General features: G+C 42.8%; 1 protein-coding gene across 9 annotated transcripts in view; it reads right to left on the bottom strand.

Annotated features, from left to right (window-relative positions):
- pum1 (pumilio RNA-binding family member 1) overlaps positions 1–22,622 on the bottom strand; it is a 56,169-nt gene that overhangs the window by 31,914 nt on the left and 1,633 nt on the right. For 3 of the 9 annotated variants that reach the window (XM_084079634.1, XM_084079636.1, XM_084079637.1), the window contains exons 2-9: positions 20,186–20,358; positions 19,241–19,366; positions 18,446–18,514; positions 16,553–16,658; positions 9,850–10,046; positions 8,330–8,505; positions 3,640–3,922; positions 2,675–2,768 (exon numbers count right to left, since the gene is read on the bottom strand). In XM_084079634.1, the coding sequence (XP_083935760.1) occupies positions 2,675–2,768; positions 3,640–3,922; positions 8,330–8,505; positions 9,850–10,046; positions 16,553–16,658; positions 18,446–18,514; positions 19,241–19,366; positions 20,186–20,347 (1,213 nt within the window). In that variant the 5' untranslated portion in view covers positions 20,348–20,358. The remainder of the gene's footprint in view (positions 1–2,674; positions 2,769–3,639; positions 3,923–8,329; positions 8,506–9,849; positions 10,047–16,552; positions 16,659–18,445; positions 18,515–19,240; positions 19,367–20,185; positions 20,359–22,622) is intronic. The other 6 variants (XM_084079638.1, XM_084079639.1, XM_084079635.1 and 3 more) reach the window with 3 other exon arrangements.

The following is a 22,622-nucleotide window of genomic DNA, read 5'->3' as shown; positions in this document are numbered from 1 at the left end:
TTACCGTTGTGAGGAATGTTTTACAAACTAAAATTCTCTGTGGGTCAAAGACATCAAAGGGTAGGTAAACGATAGAACAAAAAGGTAATTTCTTGGGTGAACTACCCCTTTAGCTCATGACCAGTAGTTTTCACACAAAACGCTGATCTGGAACTCATGACCCAGTAGATTTCACACAGGGAAAAAAAAATGCTGATTGGGGAATTAAGCAATGTGAAGTGTCAAATTAAAACACAAGTCAAGGTCTGGGAAGCTTTCTGCTTGTGACAAAGCTGGTGGGACTGTTTTTTATCGAAGGACTGATGATATAAAAAAAAGCAAGTTCTTGTAAGATGGGTAAAACCTGTTAATTCATAATGGCTAGATATTTGATATGGTTTCTCAAATTTGGCCAATTTGATATTTTTGGGTTCTTTCACATTCCATTATGGAACCATTATAAGCAACAACAAATCATGTATTTGATGGTTACTGCATTGTCTATTTCTTGCTTCAAATGTTTAGTTGTAAATGACATGGTGTGTTTGTTTACATGGCTGTCATGTTGGATACACTATAAAATCAAGCAGCGCAGGTTGATATGAGCAGGTGCTCTGAGCCTTTGATTAGACAGCGGTCTGTTATCGAGCTCATCGGTCATTATCCAGAAATAACACACCGCTGAATTCAGCGATTGGCCAATCAGAATCAAGCATCCAACCAAGCCGTGTAATAAGACATTTTAATTATTTAATCAACAACCTTGTCGTCTCTGTCGGGTGGAAACCTCATGTGCAAAACTGTTACTTTTCAGGATTCAAAAGTAGCAGATCTACGAGCTCAAAACGTGTTGCTTCGCGCTTGCAGATCTGCTACTTTTGATACTTTTGTGCGACGCTGTAGTATGATCATCTACATCTAGGGCATTAATATAGGGAAAAAAGCAACGTTATCCAGACTGACTTGCACCAAATCCAACCACAGAAGTAAATTACGTAGTTTCACTTCCTAGCATCAACAGGAGCAACCCATAGCATTGAGTACAGAGATGAGACAATGTTCCTAAAATGATCCCCAACAACACAACTAGAGGTGACAATGTAAGAGCGGGGACAAGAGATGACCACAGTGCTATTTCATTAAGGGTATAGACCAGGGGTTTTCAAGTGATTTTGACCCAGGGACAACCATCCTGACTAAGAGCAACCTGGGGACCACCACTATTATGCGTGGTGGGTCCATCATAGACCCACCCCACACAATAGTGGTGGGGGGTTCATGCACCGCAGGGAGCTGAAGAAAATAGCTATAATATCAATATAATATCTAATAAGTGATTTTGTTTGAATATGATGGAATATGATTAAGGATTACTGTGATTATGGTAAGCTCACATTTCATATCACACACACACACACCATACAGTAAGAACTCCTGTAAGGAGTTTTTTTTTTTTAATGCATGGCCAGGGACCACCTGCAATACCTCCGTGGACCACCAGTGGTCAGCGGACCACCGGTTGAAAACCCCTGGTATAGACGAAATAAGTAAGCGTTCAATTAGCGAATAACAGGTGGTGTACGTCCAAAAGTATCTCAAAACTCCCTGCTTGTGGTGCCGATTACAAATCCAGCGTGTTCATACATCTGGCATGACATCTGATAATGCTATGAATGACATCGAAACGCATGTACAGCTTGTGTTGAAAAACTCATGTCATTCCTACTCTCTCTCGCTGAGTTTCCTGTCTCTCTCTCTCTTCACTGTCACTGTCAAAAGTGAGCCCCAAAATAACCCCCCAAAAAAGGAGAGGAAATTTTGACAGTGCTGATGTTTGCTTTTTTGGCACACGACTTTGAGTCGTGTTCCAGTTTCTGTCCAGTTATTTGGTTATGGGGTAATTGGATTCAGATTGAGTCAGACTCTTAATTAAATTACAGCAATGCCCAATTAGGCTGAACTTAGCCAATTTAGATCATCAAGGTGACAAGCTGTCAGCGTCTTACAAAGATGAATAACGACAACAAACCCCTCTCTCCTTGGGACGGGGATTTGATTCAGGAAATCAAACTAATCCGCTACGAGGTTAGTAGTACAATTCAACCCGAAAAAAAAGGCCTTGATGCGGATGACTGCAGTATGGATTACTTATCCAGCTCTCTCTCTCTCTCTCTCTCTCTCTCTCTCTCTCTCTCTCACACACACACACACAAACGTTTGTATTACTATACTTGTGAGAACATCAACATTTTAGGAAGCCAATTTTATGATTGATTTATGATTTTTGTGGGGCATTTTTAACCGCAAGTCTAAAGCCGGAAAATAGCCGATCTACAAGCTCACAACGTGTCGCAGCGCGACACGTTGTGAGGTTGTAGATCGGCTATTTTTCGGTGTTTGACATCGCCGCACAACTAAGTATAAAATAGGTTCAAATCTAACCCCAACTCCCTAAACCTAACCTCTAAAGGTCCAATCCTGAACCTAACCCCAACCTGAATCTTGTTCTAATTGTAAACGTATCTCTAAAAATGATTTCAACCATAAAACAACATTTTTTTTCTCACGAGGACCAGGAAAAATGGTCCTCACAACGTCTATCCCTAAAATTCTACTATACTTGTGGGGACGTTTGGTCCTCACAAGTATAGTAATACAAACACACACACACACACACACACACACACACACTTACCAATGTGAGACTGCTGTGCTGCTGCCAGGGCATACTGCTGCTGTTGAGCTGCTGTCAGCTGCTGCACCGCTAGAGCGTTGTTCCTCTGAAACAGCTACAAGCACAGAAGCACAGACGATGGATCAAACATTTTGACACCACTCCAGGTCGCAAAAAAACACTACAGCTATAGAGACCAATGTTTGCGATCATTTACATCAGGGATCCTCCCAACAACCCAACCTGAGCATTGGCTGCTCACGGAAATGTTATTTATTGCATTTTATTTGTATGTGCCCCCCCTCTCTCTCCCCCAATGTTATGGCTGGCTGGCTGGATGGCTCCGCGTCGGGAAGTTGCTAAATATAGATGTCATAGCCCAGTGCTTCTCAAAGTGGGGTCCGGACAGGGACCCCCAGGGGTCTTTGGAGGGGTTCCAGTGGGTCGGCAGCAAAATGTTGTTACCGTGGCCATTTAAAAATAGCAGATGTACAGTACAAGCTCACAGCGTGTCACTTCGTGCCATTTTTGAAAAATCTTTATAGCGTTTGAAACATTTTGAATGATTTTGCATTTTTCAACATAAATCTTTTCTGGGGGTCCCTGGCACAAACATTTTCAGATCGGGGTGCGTGGCCAAAAACTATACTATATATAGTGGCTATAATTATATTGGCCAAATATTACCTAAGAAAGGGGCAAAATTGTGAAAATAGTCAATCTATAAGCTCACAATGCCTTGTTTAGAAAAATAGTCAGTAGCTTGCTTTAAAGTTAGTAATTTCTTTGTATATTCAAGTTATTTGGCATATCTGCCCGGTGCAATTTTTGATTACGAAGCCTAAAAGGCAAACAGAAATTACATTTTTATTCACAGGTTCCAATGTTCAATGACAAAAAAACACACAATTAAATGGTTAATCACAAGTATTTGCATAACAATGAATCGTCAACTTAAAAGGTTTGTATAATTGAGACAGTCCTACCATGTGTCTCAGTACCTGCTGCTGGTTGGTGTAGTCAAACAGTCCCACGGTGGGGGCCGAGTCCATGGGCATCTGGGAGTTGTAGTCAAACTGCAGCGGTTCCATCACAGACTCCATTTGGTCCATGGTGACGCCGCCCTGCTCCACTCCAGAGAAGTCTTCGGGAGGCTTGGGACCTCCGCCGCCTCCCAGGGGCGCCATGCCTTCGGCCCCCACTCCTCCGGGACCTCCCAGCATGTGGTCACCCTCGGGTCCCTGGGGTGGCATGTTGCCCTGTGGACGACTGCGGGTGTGAAGAGAACAAAAACCGGTTCAGATTTTGTAACAGTGGTTGACTGTGCGCTGTATGTGTATAGAATGCCCATCAAAACATTGATAACACCTAGCTTTTGAAAAGCCTTTTTTGATAAATAATCGTGTTTCCTTAGTCATTTACAGTAGCAATAACATAACACATTAAAGTATTTTTAGAGAAAATAAATATTGCATGTAAATATCCGAGACAAATTTAATAACTACACATTGATACAAAAATATATAAACTCCCATAGCAGCTATAAAGGTTGCACAGTAGTGATGAGCGGGCCGACCGGGTCCCGCGGGTGGTCGAGTCAGGATTTCAGAGGCAATTATGCGGGCTGCGGGTGAGTGGGTCAGCGGGTCAAAAAAAACAAACCTATTTTGAACAACATGCTTGTTCAATTAGCCCATGACAATGTTGTGCTACTGTAGACATTTAAAGCGACTTTGGGTACTTAAAAGAGCGCTATATAAATCTGACCCATTATGATGATGATTATCTTTTTTTTTCCCACCGCGGGTCGCGGAGCGGGTTGAGCCATAGATGTATATATGGGTTCGCGGGGCGGGTTGAGGCGGGTTGGGTAGAGCCATATGAAATCCGTGTTAACGGAATCGCGGACGGAATCGCGGAAATGACCAATAAAAATGGAATTGGAATAAAACACGGAATATTGCAGAATTTGGAAAAAAAAAAAAAATCGCGGTAAAATATTTTTTTTTACCGCGAATTTTTACAAATCCACGGGACACCACCATTTGCATGGCCACATCCTACTTTATAAACAGTAAAATCCACGTAGAAATAGTGTTAGAAAGACGATAGAAACAATAATACATGCGCGACGCCATTTTGCGCATGCTCAGACCGAAGTCACCGAATTATTTTGGGAACATTTTTGCGTATAACACAACAAGGGCCATGTATGGACTGTTATATCTTGAACATTTATTCATTTCCACTTACCAGACACTTTTTTTTATGGTAAAAATGAGCATAAAAAGCAAAATACAGAATTCAGAAATATTAAAATGGAAAAAACAGAATTTGGGAAAAAATAAAACGGAATTGGGTAAAAAATAAAACGGATTTCATATGGCTCTAGGGTTGGGTTCCGTGGCGGGGCGGGTCATGAAAAAACCCGACCCGCACATCACTATTGTACGGTGTCTTGCACACTGTGCAAGTTTTTCTAGGCATTCCTCAGAGAAGTTCTCTGACCGATGCCATGATGTCCTACTCCCTTGCAGGACTTCTCAGTGGTTTCGGAGTTGGTTGGAGATTAGCCAGACTGTTGCCTCCAAACAATATTCAAATGCTTCCGTCATACAGTCTGGAGCAACGGAAGCTCTGAAAATGATCAGAGGATCAAAGAGGATGCAACCACTCGAAATAATCGAAGCACATATAGCTTGCTGCTTATCAGAAATGGAAATTCCAAAATAAAATGTAAAAGATATTTTAAAAAGTATTTTTTCGTGAATGAAAATGACGAACAGCTTCCGTTCTTGGATTTCAGAAGGTGTAGTTCTAGACTCTATATAGCAGGGGTCTTCAACAGGGGGTCCGGGACCCCTAGGCAGTCCTCAGAGTAACTACAGGGTGTCCGCCAAATCTATCTGTGCGATAGGGAACATTACTCCTCTCAGTGCAGCTGTACTGTGTTAAGGTCAGGTGACTTGGGCATGCCATTCCATTACAGACAACAGTCCTTCTGCCTCCTTCCTCCTCCATTATCTCTTGCACAGCTTTGATGTGTGTTTGGGCTCATTGTCATGCTGGAATGCAAAGTGGGCCCTGATGAAACACTGTCTGGAAGGACAATGACCCCAAACATGACATATCCTGACTAGCACCGATAGCAAAACAACAAATATCTCTGTGCCCATATAAATAATTTGCAGTTTTGGGGTTTCGGCACCATGGATCCCAAATGTTTGACATGCAGTACCCCACTGACACACCCATTATACACATCAAACCACTGGACTGTGTAAAGATCCAAGTGTATTTCAGACACTCAGATGTTTATAATGGGCATACAGAGGGGGAAATATGTTTTATTCATAAAAATAAGGACGAAGAGTGTTGAAACACATTCAATTCAGTCTATCTGAAACTTGCAACTATTATAGTAAAGACATCATCCGTGATCAATACTGTAGCTCATAAGCAAAAGCGTTATTAAAACATGAACGCCTCTTTCCAAACGTAGTAATGCAATGAGCTACAACCTTGTTTTCATCAAAACGAGGACAAATAACATTGGTCTTTATGTAGAGTCGAGTGCGTGGGGACCAACTGAAATTAAAATGAGGTTATAGCTCGTTGCCTGCCTTGCTACGGTAGGAAAGAGACATCGCTTGTGTTTTAATAACGTTTTGCTTGTTGTGAGACATTGATCAAAGCATTTTGAACCTGTGAAAATATTTCCAATTTCAGAATCTCTTGCTCCAAAGCACCTCTGGGAGGCTCTTCTCTCCTCGACAATAGAAATGTCATCAACATGCCCATTTGCTCAATGTATATTCACTGGGTACAACGGCCTGGTCCATCATACATTAAGCTATTTGGGCTGAATCGGACATTACACCAACTTAACTCAAGGAAGCTGAAAGTGTTAAGTCCATTACATGTCAGGTCCTACAGAGTCAGACCTTTGCGTTCTCATTATTTCTAGGTAACTTCAAGGTTGCAGCAGGAAATGTGTGAATGAGGCTTAAGAGTGATTTCTGTCCTCCTGAAAACGGCCTAAATCAAACGCATAAAAAACGGCACAGAGTGAATCCATAACCTAACCTTTTTTTCTTCTTTCTGCCAATTTAGTGATCAATTCCCTACAGCTGGTCATGTGGGACGTGTGTAGGCAACCACATGTCTCCTCCGATACACATGAGGTTGCCTCCGATACACATGAGGTTGCCTCCGATACACATGAGGTTGCCTCCGATACACATGAGGTTGCCTCCGATACACATGAGGTTGCCTCCGATACACATGAGGTTGCCTCCGATACACATGAGGTTGCCTCTGATACACATGAGGTTGCCTCTGATACACATGAGGTTGCCTCTGATACACATGAGGTTGCCTCTGATACACATGAGGTTGCCTCTGATACACATGAGGTTGCCACTTGCCAGCCACTCACTTTCACCGACAATGAGGAGTTTCCCCTTTAGGAGACCAGAAGCAGGTTGGAGTATATTATTTCCAATGGAAAGAGTGAACGTGAACACAGCTTCTGAACCAGTCTTTATCCCCATGGTCATTGAACTAAATATTGTACCCAATCGTCACAAGCCACACAATTTTCCCAAGATTTTCATACTGAAATGGCTTTTTTTCAGAGAGACAATATTTATCAACCTTTCTCTGTCTCAGCAACACACTCTCGTGGGATCTAGTACCAACATCAGACGTTTGCGATATCTGCCGTGAGTCGACGCCCACTTAGGAGACCATTTGTAGGATTTGTGTACCATTTCACCTCTAGTGACTCCAATTGGGATGGTCTATCTTTCTAAATCAATCAACCACCTTTGACATGAGGTTGCCAGCCACTTCCTTTAACCCAACAATGAGGAGTTTCCCCTGGCAGGGTGTAACACATAAGGAGGAACATGCTATTCCTCTCAGTTCTGAACCCTGATTAACAGGTGCCCTGAACAACCTGTAGGAGTCACTACTGCAGCAACAGAGTTTAAACTCTCCACCTGGCTTCCCACCGATTGTGTTCATTGGGAGCGGCCCGGCCAAACCGGCACAGCGATCAAATAATCTGTTTGGACTATCCTCGATTTCCTATCCTTTTGATCGAAAGATTTGGCAGGAGGTACAATACAAAAAAGTAGGCCAATATCGGTGCCATCCATGGCATCCCTACCCCAAACACACCGCAAAACTGTGCAAGAGATATCTGCCTAGTCACCTGACCTCAACCCAATCATGCTGCTCTGGAAGTTGGATCAAAAAAGGTTCAAGATGACACACAAACCACAAAGCTTCCACAAAGCTCTGGGCAGTCTGGAAAACCTCACTGTTTGTATGAATAAACTGTGGTACGGCATTTATAGCTGCTACAGGAGTTTTTCCAGTGAACAAATGTATAGTTTTATTGTTTTCGACATTATCATCATAAAAATTGTCTGTTGGGTGGAAATGTCATATCTCCAGAACTGTTAGTTTTCAGGATTCAAATTCAAAAATACCAAAAGTCAATCACAGTACAGCAAAAGACAAATTTTTGCGACGGAAAGAAAAACGTTTGCCACGGATAGGTCCCAAACCCACTTATAGGAGCGGCTACACCGCTCAAAAACACAAAGATGTAGAATATGGAGACATCGCCCGGCATCAACGAAATATAAACATGCATGCACGTCCTACCCAAACTCTTTGACGTCCACGTCCAGGCCGTTCTGCACCGGCAGTCCGTTAGGGTTGATGATGACGTCGCTGATGACGTCAACTTCGCCCTCCGTCAGCTCCTTGAGCTTCTCCGCCTCGAACGGCACCTTGGGCTTCTCTCTCTTCTCCTCCTCCACCTCTCCATCCCTCTGGCCCTGCAGCAGGCATACCCAATTAGAGAGAGAGAGAGAGAGAAAGTGAGAGATCCGCACACAGGCCACAAATAACCAAGGTGTTGACAGATAGATTGGCAGAGGTACGTGACACAGAGGGTGAGATTAAGCCGAGGCCAGTAGGAGGACAGACAGGAGGAGGAGGACAACAACGTCAGACACACAGTGACTTTCCAATTTGACTGTGATGGACAGACAGGGCGGCGATGGACAGCGGGGGAGAGAGAGAGAGAGAGAGAGAGTGACAGATGGAACAGAGTTTAAGGGAGAAGATTGGCAACGTGCGCCCAGAAGTCTAACTGCATTGTGTGCCATTCGCACCAGCAAAAACCACACCCCATCATCACATCACTGTGATTGTTGCATCACTTGATAGCGAGGCAGGCGTGCCGAAAGCGAGGCCTCGGGGCTCACGAGTGCCCGAGCTGAGCAGCCGCTGGCAAGCCGTGGTGCCCAGAATAGATTATCATCACCCGTTTTCAAACTTGCACATCGTTGCTGTCAGAAACCTCTTATCTCCGTAATTCTAACGTTTTGTTTTTCCGTAAATTATTGCCCTACTTGTTCATACTACAGTGTCATACAAAAGTCTCAAAAGTATCAGATCTGCAAGCTCGGAATGTGGCGCGAAGCAAGTATGTTTCAAGCTTGCAGATCTGCTACTTTTGAATGGTGAAAAGTGACAGTTTTGGACATATGCAGAGACGAAATAGTATTTGACAATTAAGTGCACTGTGTAGCCAATGAAAACGATGGTGGTGTGGTAGCAGAATTAGCGGGTGGACACCTCATATGTTCAAAACTGTTACTTTTCAGTATTAAAAAATAGCAAAAGTAGCAGATCTACAAGCTTATAGATCAAAATGTTCTTCATTTTTTGGGGTCTTTTTGGCCTTTATTTACAGTTTACAGTAGAGAGACAGGAAACAGTGAGAGAGATGGGGAAGAGAGACATGCAGCAAAGATCGTCGGGAACGGGACTCGAACCCAGGATGAGCGGTCAGGCAGGCCGCCCCGACCACTAGATAGATCTGCTACTTTTGATGCTTTAGTGTGACGCTGTAGTATGATCAAGTAGGGAGTTCATATTATATTTTTAAAAAGACACAAGTTAGAATATGGATATATACAAGGCTCAGGCTTCTGCACGACTTCAGCGAAGATTTATTTTCCTTACACTGTTGAAAGACATTGAAAAAAACTTTCCAAACTCAACATCTGAATGGATTTTGACACATTATTTCCCCCCAGACCCAACTAGGTATTATAATGGTTCATGGGACAAATGATGAGGCGGGGGGGGGGGTGGGGGGGTGGGGGACTCACGTAGGGTCCCTTGCGGAGGCAGGAGTCCAGCTTGTCGGCAGGAGAGGACGACAGCACGTACTCCACCATGCTCACACCCAGGCCGCCGCTCTCCGACCGCGGCGACATCACCGAGCCCACGCCCACCTCGCCGCCGCCGCCGTGGAAGCCCTGGCCCGGCCGACGGGACACCATGATGGGTTGAGACACAGAGTGATCTGGGGATGGCGAGGGGAGGGGGGGGGGGGCAGAGAGGTCGTCATGTTAACTAGGGGTGTAACGATACATTTTAACAGCGATACGATAGATACGCATCACAATACATCAGTGGTTTTCAACCAGTGGTCCAGGGACCACCAGTGGTCCTTGAGGGAGTACCAGGGGGTCCCCAGCAAAAATGAGTTAATAGCGTCACAATCATTTTTAACCACTTAGCTTCGGCTATTCAAAAATAGCAGATCTACAAGCTCATAGCGCGGCACCGAGTGCCGCGCTATGAGCTTGTAGATCTGCTATTTTTGAAAAACCTTGAACATGAGTGCATATCTTTTAATATTTATATTTTTTATAGCGGAAATTAACTGATATCTTTGCTTCTGGGGGTCCCTGGCACAAAACATTTTCTAATGGGGGTCCGCGGCCAAATGTATATCAATTTAGGGGTCCTTGGCATGAAAAAGGTTGAAAACCACTGCGATACATGGTTGACGATATTCAGGTTCATTCATGGCGGTACGATACAATGATTTAAAATCGATACAGAAACTATTTAGCAAAGGAATTAAATCTGTGTGAAACGTGTGGATAGCGCAGTTTTTTTAAGGGAAACATTTATTATTGTGGATATAAATAAGTAAACACAGTGATTCTCTGGCAAATACATGGACATCGTTATTTGAACACAAATGGACAAACCCGCACCTTGACATGAACACAGAGAATACACACATTTATCAATAGACCAAGTGTAGCTATATGGAACGGAAAAGTAATTAAATCCCTCTTCTTTTTTTTTTCTTTCCATTAACACATTGAGTGCCAGGGGTTTTTCAAAACAGGGTACCTCCAGTGCCTGGAATTTTAACCATTTTTGGACCTTTTTCAAGTAGTCACAAAACATTTTCAGTGATCACCGTCCTCACGGTGATCCCCTCATTACACACATAGAGGTCTCGTACAATCCGGGGAAAAATATTAAAAACATTCGGTAATCCGTTCCATAGTTGCAGCCAGTTGAAAATAGTCGAAAATACATCGTAAAAACAAAAAGTACACAGGAGCCGAGATACAGGCTTTTGAAGTCATAACTCAACCAGGAGGTGGATTGGAGTCTAAATCTTCGTAAAATGATATCTCCTGGTGCTGTGAAGGAAAAAAAAAAAAAAAAATCTTTTTTTTCTTCATATTTTTGGCCAAAAACGGCCATAACCGTTTTTGGCACACCATGTTAGGATTATGAAAAACGGTCCGGACCGTTTTTGGCACTCAATGTGTTAAGACCTGACGCGATTCTTTAAAGTGTTTTCTAAATCTTAAGTTTTTTGAAAAAAATCTAAAACAAAATGTTTCAAGATTTTTCAAAAATAGCAGATCTACAAGCTCATAGCCCGGCACCGAGTGCCGCGCTATGAGCTTGTATATCTGCTATTTTTGAATAGCCAGAGAAATCTAAAGTGACACAGATGCGTTCCAGGTCTTAATGGGTTAAAATTGCTAAATACAACACACAAGTAGTCAGTATCGATACGATCAATTATTTGCATTGCAAAACGATACAAAGTCAAACGATACAATATGTTGCCGTTTACATATCTATATAATTCAATTGTTGAAATTAAATCAATGCATCGATGCAGTTACTGTATCGTTACACCCCTAATGTTAACACATGGATTAAAGCTAAATACAATCTGAAGAAGTCCTAATGCGCGATTTGTGAAACAGTGTGAAAGGAGCCCCCCTCCCCACCCCCTCACCCACACTAGCGCCGTTTCCTAAACAATTAACACAATATATTAAATGATGAGGTTTTAGTCATATTGCTACCTACTGCAAACTAGGTGAAGAAATCACAGATTGAAGCTTTAACCTTCGCTTTTTATATGAAATATCCGAGAAGATTAAGATTTTATGGAGGACGCTTCTGAACATATTGCTAGTTTGACCACTTCAAATGCTCCAATCTTAAATAATAACCGAAAATAGTCCATCTACAAGCTCTCGCCGCATTGACAGTTTGTAGATAAGCTATTTTTGAGGCGCAACATGCTTCCATAGAAGACATGCCGACTTCTATGGAATCCAAATTCGACTGAGAAATTTAATCAATTTCTAACCTCTGTACACGTACAGAAATTCGACAAGTACACACACACACACACACACACACACACACACACAGGGTAAAAAGCAACATCCACACATGCACTCTCACACAGGAATTTCAACTCTGTGAGGCCCCCCCCGGTTCAATCAGAAGCAACAGACATGCATGGCTGCGGCTGTCAACTTCCAGCACAATTCAGAAAAAGGAAAACATTATTGTAACCGTTTTTCTTTATGTTCGATCCTGCTGCTACCCTACAAAATAACCATTAAAATGTGTTGGGCTGTGTTGCGACATATTTTAGAGAGTAGGCCGGGGTACCCCAACCACTTAAACGCTGTATACTTTTTGGACTAGGGCTCGCCAAGGGTCTGTACTGGGGGGCCTCCCACCGTCTATGCCAAATCTCGTCACCGAAAAACTCACACCGCGTTGTGGCATGTTGTGAGTTTGTCAATCTATTTTTGTAGATTTGTGACATGCCTGGAAAAGGGACCCTAGGGTTTCATGTGGTTATGCCCAATTTTATAATCAATATTAGACCTTTTCACTATAAGTAGTGAAAAGGTCACAACATGTCACATCATGCCGGGGGCCGCTCCAAAATAATTTGGGGACCCCCAGTTTGGGAACCACTGCATAAGACAATGCCTTTACATAATCCTGTGGTGTGGAGGAAATATGAAAGAAAAGAACTAAACAAATCATGCTATTATTTTTGAAGTGTAAACCAGGGGTCTTCAACAGGGGGTTCGGGACCGCTAGGGGGTCCTCAGAGTTACTACAGGGGGTCCGCCAAATCTTTGTGTGACATGATTTTTTTTTACATTAACCACTTGAACCCTAGCATCCCTTTTCTGAGGAGAACTTTAGCCAAAAATAGCAGATCTACAAGCTCACAGATCGGCTATTTTTGGCTAAGACGTATAGGTGTAGAGGGAAAAAAGAGCAGACCAAGTTAAACAAAAAAAGTTTTAATCTGAAACACAATTTTATACAATATATAGAGCGGGTCCTTGCTCCATCTCTCTCTCAGCTAGGGGGTCCTTGGCCTGAAAACGTTGAAGACCCCTGGCCTGGTGTAAACCTTTTAGAAGAGTTTCACCCAGTGACAGACAAGCTCTTGTTTACCACGCCGTCGTGAAACTGTGCGGTGGTGCCCGCCCGCCCCTCTGGTCAAATGAGAGGACTAGAGGTGTCATATATATTGTGGAGTAAAGCTAGGTTTTTTTTCTGTCCTGTGCCATTAGCATACATATCACGCTTTACGATCAGCGCAATGTGCTGAACAACCGCCAGAAGACTGTCATTCTTCTAATGGTTCTGGGAAAACGCCAGCAAAAGGGCAAGATAGTGGAAGCACAATATATCCACCCTGATTCTCAGTGGAATTTTAACAAAAGGCTTTAAATGGTTCTCAGTAAAGATTCGAATCATTTCTGCTCAAGCGGATTGAATAGCGGAGAGAAAGAAGAAATATATTGAACACGCATTAGTGCTGAATAACGGATGTTTTCTTGGTGACGGTATGGTTAATATATGGAAAATATAATTGACTAATGTCCCATCAATTCAATGTAAAATGAACGACGTTGAGTTTTCAGTTGGTTTTTACGGTGCAGCTATCTGCAGAAGACTATCTTTCGATATTTTATGTAGATCAAAACATACCAGTCACGATTACAATCTCATGCGTGTTCAACTCAGAGCAAAAGCATACACAAATATACACAAATGAAGAGGTCAGCTCCACTAATATATACAAATGAAGAGTCAGCTCCGGTGTTCCAATACCACAAAGCATACCAGAGGAAGAGGCATTGAAAATCAAGTGATGACGTATATCTACAACACAGCATTCAGATTGTTTCTTGTGAGGTATGCCGTAGACATTCGGATAACATGTTGGCCAGGCAATATAGTCAGCTATCACCATAGTCAGCTAGCAAGCCAATATTAGCAGTTCAGGGTAAGATCATAAAATATGAAATTATATTTTCTTAACTCAATCCAAAAAACAAACTAATGGCTCAGCACGAATGTACTCACTGCACAAGCTACTAGGGTGCCCTACCTGGCGTTTTCTAAATTGTGACGCCAATCAAAATAAATGTGATCAGCAGCGAGCGGCCAACCCGGACCATCCCCATACACACCGCCTGTTAAAGGGACATTTCACCGATTTTGCATCAAACCCCTATTTTTATCTAGGTCTAGGACGCATAAACATGATCCTGGTGTGTTTTTGTGTTTATCTGTATTTTTTGATTTTTATCCATATCCTCAGACAATATGGGTCATTTGACTCGTTGTCTCTTTATCTCACCTTATTTCCTGACTACAATGTAGACCACACCCGCACGCAGCCTCCCCTCACCACAAAGAAGGGCAGTGCCCCAAAGCATTACGGTCATTGTAGTAATGCAGCAGTCCAGTCAAACACACAGACTTCTATATTTTTCTGGCCATAGGGTGCAAATTTAAAATTTTGCTACTGTTATCTACTACAAATATTATTAACATTGAGTGACTGTAAGTTCTTCCAGGGGTGAAATGCTCCTTTAAGGACCTCATGTTCTTGTGACACATTGCTGCTGGTACTGACGTTAAAGTGGCAGATAAAACCGTTCTCATGCTTAAGATGGAGTTGATGAGCTTATCGCACCACAGAAACCATCCACCAACCTCTTGAACCGTCTGGAGGACGATATATAAACATCGCAACTTAAAACTCCCAGGAGGAAAACAGCTTCTTCCCCGGTACTGTGGTACAATTAAACAATGCTTCTTTTACCCCTATCCCCTCACGCCCCAGTGTGCAATAACTGGATAACAAGCAAAGCACATTTAATATACACTACTTTGTATATTATTTATTGCACTGCTACTGTTGGACATATGCGCAATAACGTATCCATTACTATATTACTAGGATAGATTAGTGACCTTGTATATTATTAGTAGGATTTATCATGTTGCTCTAATAGTGTTTGTTTATTTGTCCTTTAACTTTTTTATTATTATTCCTACTTTGTTATTCTGCAACACCTAAGGGGGTTCTGTAATTCAATTGTCTAACACAATAAAACTATCCATCTATAGAAGACCGGCCCTGCCTCTCACTATGACCTTGCCTCCAGTAACGCCTGATTTGTACTTAAGTCGCACGCAGCGTTGTGAGACCAAGTATCAATCACCCTTAAGCTGGGTGTCTATGAGCCGAGTGGCGTGCTGACCGGCTGGTTATAGGAACAGTCAACACCCATTAGATTTTTGGTCTGTCCGGCCCAAGCCTGGCGAAATTCAGCCCGAACACGACCTGGATCACCTTTTATTAAGCCTGAACCCTGATTATACAGCCCCAACATTTTTCTGAACAGCCTTTTTTCTCCCCATTAAATCGTATATACTGTACTGTATGTAGGTTTGGTTATTCGTCAAGAACGGGAGTCATTTTTGGCCTACTCCCCCCCCCCCCCCCCCCCCGTCTGTTTTTCAAACTGACCAACGGCAGTTCTCAGATTGGATTTTAACTAATCACCAATTAATTTGTTCTACAAGCTGTCAATTCACTCACACAGAGTGCATTTACTCCGTCAGAATATTGATGTCAGCTTTGATCTGTTGTATTCATCCAACATAGGCGTCACGTCCAATGGAATCCAATATTAAACATAAAAACAAGCCACACATTGAGATGACGTCGCTGACCAGTGTTGCCAGATTCTGTGAGAGAAACAAGCGACCAGGTCTAGGAAAACGCGCCCAAAAGAAGCGACTATGGGTCACATGAGCACTTTAACATATACATCAGCTATTTGAAAATAGCAGATCTACAAGCTCACAACGTGTCGCGACGCGTTGTGAGCTTGTAGGTCGGCTATTTTCCCCAAAAAAATCTTGCGGGGAAATTATGATAAGCAGATCTGGCAACCCTGGTGTCACGTCCAATGGAATCCAATATTGACATAAAGACGAGCCACACATTGAGATGACGTTGCTGACACGCCGTTCAACCTTGTAGGCTGGCTGTACAGACACTGCTGCACTGCACACAGAATGCTGAAGTTTTAGCTGCACTACATAAGAGTATGATATCATTGCCGAGTCCAAGGCTATATGATATAAATGCCCCCTAATATAAATATAAAGCCCGAACCCGCCTTGAGCCAGAGAAATATGTGACAAATTGAGCCCTACCCGACCCGAAATCCTGGTCAGGCAGAGATCTTAACCACTTAAAGGGATAGTTAACCCCCAAAATTACCTTTTTTTCTATCGATTAGTCACCCCATGGAGACGTGTTTTTGTCGCATAAGCCAAAAAAGGTACAGTGGACTTCACCGCATATCCTGGTTAAAAACTGGTCTGTCGGTGGTCCTTCAGACAAGGGCATACCTGAGGCTCCCCACGCACTGTCCCTCCACTGGTCCAGGAAGATGCCCTTTGGTCCGTCCTTCCCAGAGTCATCCGTCTCCCAGAACTTCTTACCGGTCAGCAGCTGCTATAAGAGACACCAGTTGGCGAGAGGAGGAGGAGAGTGACAGAGGAGGACAACAGAGGAAATGGAGAGAGAAAAGAGCACAGCACAAGATGGTTGGACAGATAATAAAATATTCTAAAAACTCATATTAAATTCATATCAAATCTGTGCTAAAAGTAGCAAGTAGTACGCAGTGTGTACAACATGAGTATTTCCAGCAGCATGCCAAAAGGTCCATGACGACATACTCCACTGGTCAAATTGACCAACCTGAGTTACCTTCATGGGTGTGTGTGCTGTATATCCCACAATGCAACGTGGTAGTTTCTGATTTCATTTTCGAAACAATGAACCTCTTTCATGGGTGTCATAGCAGGACAGAGATAACTGCCAAGTCTGTAACTAATACAATTAATAATTAGTTTGATGGGGTGCCTGGTGGCTCAGCCAGTTAGTGCACAGACATATACTGTATGCTCCTTGTGAGCGTGAGGACCTGGGTTCGAACGCGACTCCTCTTTCCCTCTGCCCTTGGTTTCATATCTCTATACACTCTGGTGACACAGGCGAACTCAACGACCTGGTGGTCACGTGACTGTGAGTGCAATAATAATAATAATAATAATGATGATGAAAAGAATATTCCCCATTCTTTTGGGTGTTGTACTCAACAAGAGTATTTTTTGCATAATGGCCATTATTCTGCATACTGCTAACTATGAGTAGCTTGTACTATACAGTACATACTGGTGCAGTAGCACGTATTATTGATATCAATATACTGTCCAGCTTTAACCCATTAAGACCCGAGGCCATTCTTAAAGATTTTCTAAAATCTCAACAGTTTTTTGAAAAAAATCTGGAAAATATTTTTTCAAGATTTTTCAAAAATAGCAGATCTACAAGCTCATAGCGCGGCACTCGGTGCCGCGCTATGAGCTTGTATATCTGCTATTTTTGAATAGCCAAAGAACTCTTAAAATGAGACGCAGATGCGTCCCCGGTCTTAATGGGTTAATAAAACAAAACTGCAATATATGTTCAGTTGACATGTTTATCTTCCTGAGAGACCAATTTAGAAAACAGATTCTGTGCAGATCTCTTTCAGAGATCACTATGAGGTCACAAATTTAGACTAATGAGTTGTTGTCTGGCAGACGTACTGTATGAGGTCAGAGGGAGGCTACGGTACTTCAGACATACTGCCAGTGGTGGAAAGTAACTAAGTACGTTTACTCTTAAGTACAAGTCTGATAAATTTTCTCTTTACTGGAGTATTTTCAATTATTTTACTCCACTACATCTCAGAGGCAGATATTGTACTTCTACTCCACTACAATTGTTTGAAAACTTTTGTTACTAGTCACTATGTAGATTTGGATTATTATTACAAAACATTCAATAACCACTTCATCCCTATACTTTGGTTATTTGAAAATAGCCGATCTGCAAGCTCACAAGAGAGCTCACAAGTGAGCCTGTACATCTGCTATTTTCAGAAAAGATTTTTATGTTTTGAACACTTGTGAAATGGGACATTCTGCATATTGTGTACTTTTACTTTTGGTCCTTAAAGTATATTTTGATGCCAATACTTTTGTACTTTTACTCAAGTGCATTTTGAATGACTTTCACTTGTAAAAGAGTATTTCTACATTGCCGTATTGAGACTTTTACTCAAGTAAAACATTTGAGTACTTTTTAATTTACACCACTGCATACTGCTAACACCGAGCTGAGCTCATGCGGCTCTGGGCACGCCCAGAAAACAACGCAGTTAGTGACCCCAATCCGTCACCCCTTCTCACCTCTCCCATGGCACGCCCCTCCAGAGCCAGAGCCTGAAAATCATGGTTCAGCTCATCCATAGACCGCACCTGTAATCACACACACACACACACACACACACACACACACACACACACGTACACAGAGGTGACGCAGGAGGCAGGTTATACAAGGGCAAAGGGCTGAAAATAAAAACAACCTGTGTTCTGCAAAAATGACCAGCTATTGGTTCATATTCAAATCTGGTCATTAGACCACAACATTGAGGAGCAGGTGCTGCTTAACACATTGATTGCCAAGATATTAAACATAGTTTTCTATCCCCTTGCCAGCGTATAATTACCTAAATCTGATGATATTTGAAACGCCGTGGAACCGACATTGTGTCCCAAAAACACAAACAAAATAGTCCCCGTGGGTTAGCGGAGGGATCTGTGTATCCATAGGAACGACAAAGTTCCAACCACGATCCGACATTTTGGGGCTTCGGCCCGCTGAAAACTAGTGGTTTTCAATGCAAGTGATGGATTTGAAAGAACGCATCAATGCGATCTTGGCAATCAATGTGATAAACAAGCATTTAATTTCTCGCAAACAATCAATTCATAGAGGATAAGTGCCGCTATCGTCAAAAAATGCCTCTAGAGTTCAGACTAGAGGGGATGAAATTTAGCGCTCCCCCCAACCCCAACAAACTTCCAGTATTTCTTTCAGCTTGAGCCGAGTAACATCCAAACTCCACGAGAGCACAAACCCCCCATCTCCATAATAATACCCATAATGTAACCGGCACACGTTAAGACACAAACACACACCTGGCTGCTGTCATGGATGTTTTCTCCGGTGGGCCAGCGGTGTTTGCCAGGCTGCTCACCATGCTGCCGCTGGAAAAAGTAGTCCACCATAGCATCGTCCTGGGAACGCCCCGCACCCGCCACACCCTGGATGCATGCAAACACACACACACACACACACACAAAGGTTATGCTGGAATTACTGCCAAAAGGCACAGCACTTAGGTCAGGTACACAGTAGTGTACCTGACAGATTTATAAAAGCCAACAGGCCAACATAGCCAGGGTTGTTATAGAGTACAGAAGTCCTGACGTCACTCGTTCATCCCCAGGTTCGTAAAGTAATTTCTCTATGGAGAATAACATTGGGTCATCATAGAATCGTCTCATATAAGAATTGTGGTCCACAAATAAACAAACTGTCTCGGCGATATTGTCAGGGAGGAGGTTCTGTATCTTTTATGATAGTCAGTCACTTATATTTGATACAGTCTGTTTCTGGTGAAAATTTTACTAATTCGGCGGAAGTAACATTTGCTTTGTGCTTTGTTTTCTCACCATCAGTTGATGCTTCATATCGATAAGAGTCAAACCGCCAGGGTTATTTGTTTATTTTTGGAACACAGTTCTAATTTGACGCGATATTGAATACGTCTATGGGGATTCAGAATGGGGGTGGATCCAGGTAGACAAACCTAGGATGTGTAAATTACGTCAGACTTCGGTGCTCTATTCAACCCAAACAAGGAAATGTGCACAGGATTTGGTCACAAATTGCATTTAATTCATAAATTGATATGACTTTAACAGTTTGTTTCATAGTCGAATGAAGGTATAGTGGCTTTCAAAAAAACGACACCAGTCCAGATATGGAGGCCAACACTTCATACACAGAGATACCCTTCTTCTCAGACCCAATAAAAGGACAGACGTGTGTCTACTAGGTGTGGTGTCCAGCGGGTTTACCTGCTGGCTGGGGGGCGGGGCCTGGGGGGTCTGCCCGGCCGGAGGGGCGTGTCCTCCGCTGCTCAGCACCACAGGCATGCTGGGAGATGTAGTTCTGAGGTGGGGGCTGAACGAGTCCTGCCAGAGCACTGCTTTCCTCTTCAACACACACACACTGCTCATTCCACCACAGCCTGTTGGGGAGATACCGTAAGACGTTGAGCATGTGTGCATACACACACACACACACACACACACACACACACAGCGGCATACTGGGTCAATATGTTAGACCATTGGTTCTCAAAGTGCGGACCAGGGGTCCTTGGGGGGGTTCCAGGGGGGCAAAATGTGTTAATATAGCATCACAATAATGTTTAACCTTTTATACTTGGCTATTCAAAAATAGCAGATATACAAGCTCATAGCGCGGCACCGAGTGCCGCGCTATGAGCTTGTAGATCTGCTATTTTAGAAAAATCGTGAAAATTTGAGCAAACTGAATATATATATATATTTTTTACATTTGCAACTAAAATCTTTGCTTCTGGGGGTCCCTGGAACAAAATATTTGAGATGGGGGTCCGCGGCCAAATGCATATCATTGACATGAAAAAGTTTGAGAACCACTGTGTTAGACAAAGGGAGTGAGCAACTGCTTTTCATGTCAGAAAAAATAACCCCGCTATGCTCTTTGAACTGGCCTAAATTGAAACAGAAGGTACAAAATGCCACTTGTCCGATGAGTGACGTATCCAGAGTAATCTTGTAGACCGAAAGGGTAGTATATTTTCACTCGTCTACGGTTTCCCTATTCCAACCAGTCCAGAATGACGTTCTGCACACAATCAGTCTTATCTGCAAAAACCATCTCAATGCATCATTCCTCCATGAATGAGAAATGTAAGCACAAAGTAATCTCCTTTAATTAGATGGAGCCAATATCTCCCAATCGCTGTAGATTAGGGTTCACTTTGACGACCACACTGACGCAAACATAGCCATCTCGTCTCACTTCAAGCCATACCCCCCCCCCCCCCCACACACACACACACACACACACACACACACACACACACACACACACACACACACACACACACACACACACACACACACACACACACACACACACACACACACACACACACACACACACACACACACACACACACACACACACACACACACACACACACACAGGCACTGATAGCAGATATTCAAATAAATCAGGAACTGAGATGCCTCATTTGAGAAAACGGAAATTTCTGCTAGTTCAGCTCAAGTGACACAGCCATGGTGGAAATAGATTTCTGCAGAAAATCACGTAGAAAACAAAGCCATTTCCTCCTATTACTTTCAAGTCCCAAGCTTCGCTGTACAGGAGAAATGCTTATAGGTGGGAAAATATTATGCATGACTGGCCTAACAATAGCTCTGGGTTCTCCAGCAGGAGTTGGGCAAAGTCTCTCTATGGCAATATACCTGTACAGTATCTGGGGATAAATGCCATTTATTTGCTGATACAGCAACAGTCTGCAGAGGACCTTTACAAAGCCCAGCTAGGTGAATTTAGGCATAAATCAGCCCATGTGCAGTAGACCAGTGGTTCTCAACCCGTGGGTCGGGACCCCCAGGGTGGTCCCCCACATTATTTTGGGGGGTCTCCAGATGACAGTCAAGTGACAATTTAAAGACTTTTAAGGCTTTTTTAGTACCACACAAAAAAAGAAAGAAAATAAATAGGACCATAACTGCATCAAAGGTAATCAACAAACTGTACTACAAAAAAATGGTCAAACATTGGCCAAATTGTCAAATAATATAAAAAAGGCACAAAATGTGAGAATAGCTGAAGGGACTTGTGATAAAATTGAATGCCTCAACTCCTACAATTCCAAGTGCTTGTCAGGGTGGGGGGTCCCCAGTTCAAATATGATTATTTTGGGGGTCGCAGCCTGAAAAGGTTAAGAACCAGTGCAGTAGACCATTTATGATAAACCTCGCTCTACCTCTGTATTCTGGTAGCTATGTCCAAATGCATAATACCTGGGCTGTTACACAGACAACAGTTTCTTCCCATGTACAACACAGAAATCCATCTAGTGAGTGAGTTTATGTACAATACATTTGAGCCAATTTATCTGACCAGGGAAAAGGCATGTATACTGTATATTGCTACTATAGCAACCGCCATTCATCAAAGTGTTGTCCAGGCAAGTTTGTTATGAAACTTGAGTGACTTTGCGCTTCCATTGCTATGGGCAATTTGTTAGGTAATAATGGTCATATTCACTGGGAGAAAGGCAAAGGGCTAGATAATCATTTACACATGCTATGACAAATCCACCTATTTCAACTAGGAACAAGTGCCATTTGGGGTTGGTGATCAGTTTTAGACACACATAAACCATCAGTGGTTTTAAGTTGTCTTGAGAGGGCTATAATTTGTATTCTA

Source organism: Gymnoscopelus microlampas, assembly GCF_963454915.1.
Source record: "Gymnoscopelus microlampas genome assembly, chromosome: 15".
Lineage (NCBI taxonomy): Eukaryota > Metazoa > Chordata > Actinopteri > Myctophiformes > Myctophidae > Gymnoscopelus > Gymnoscopelus microlampas.
This window is presented reverse-complemented; position numbering and strand designations above follow the sequence as displayed.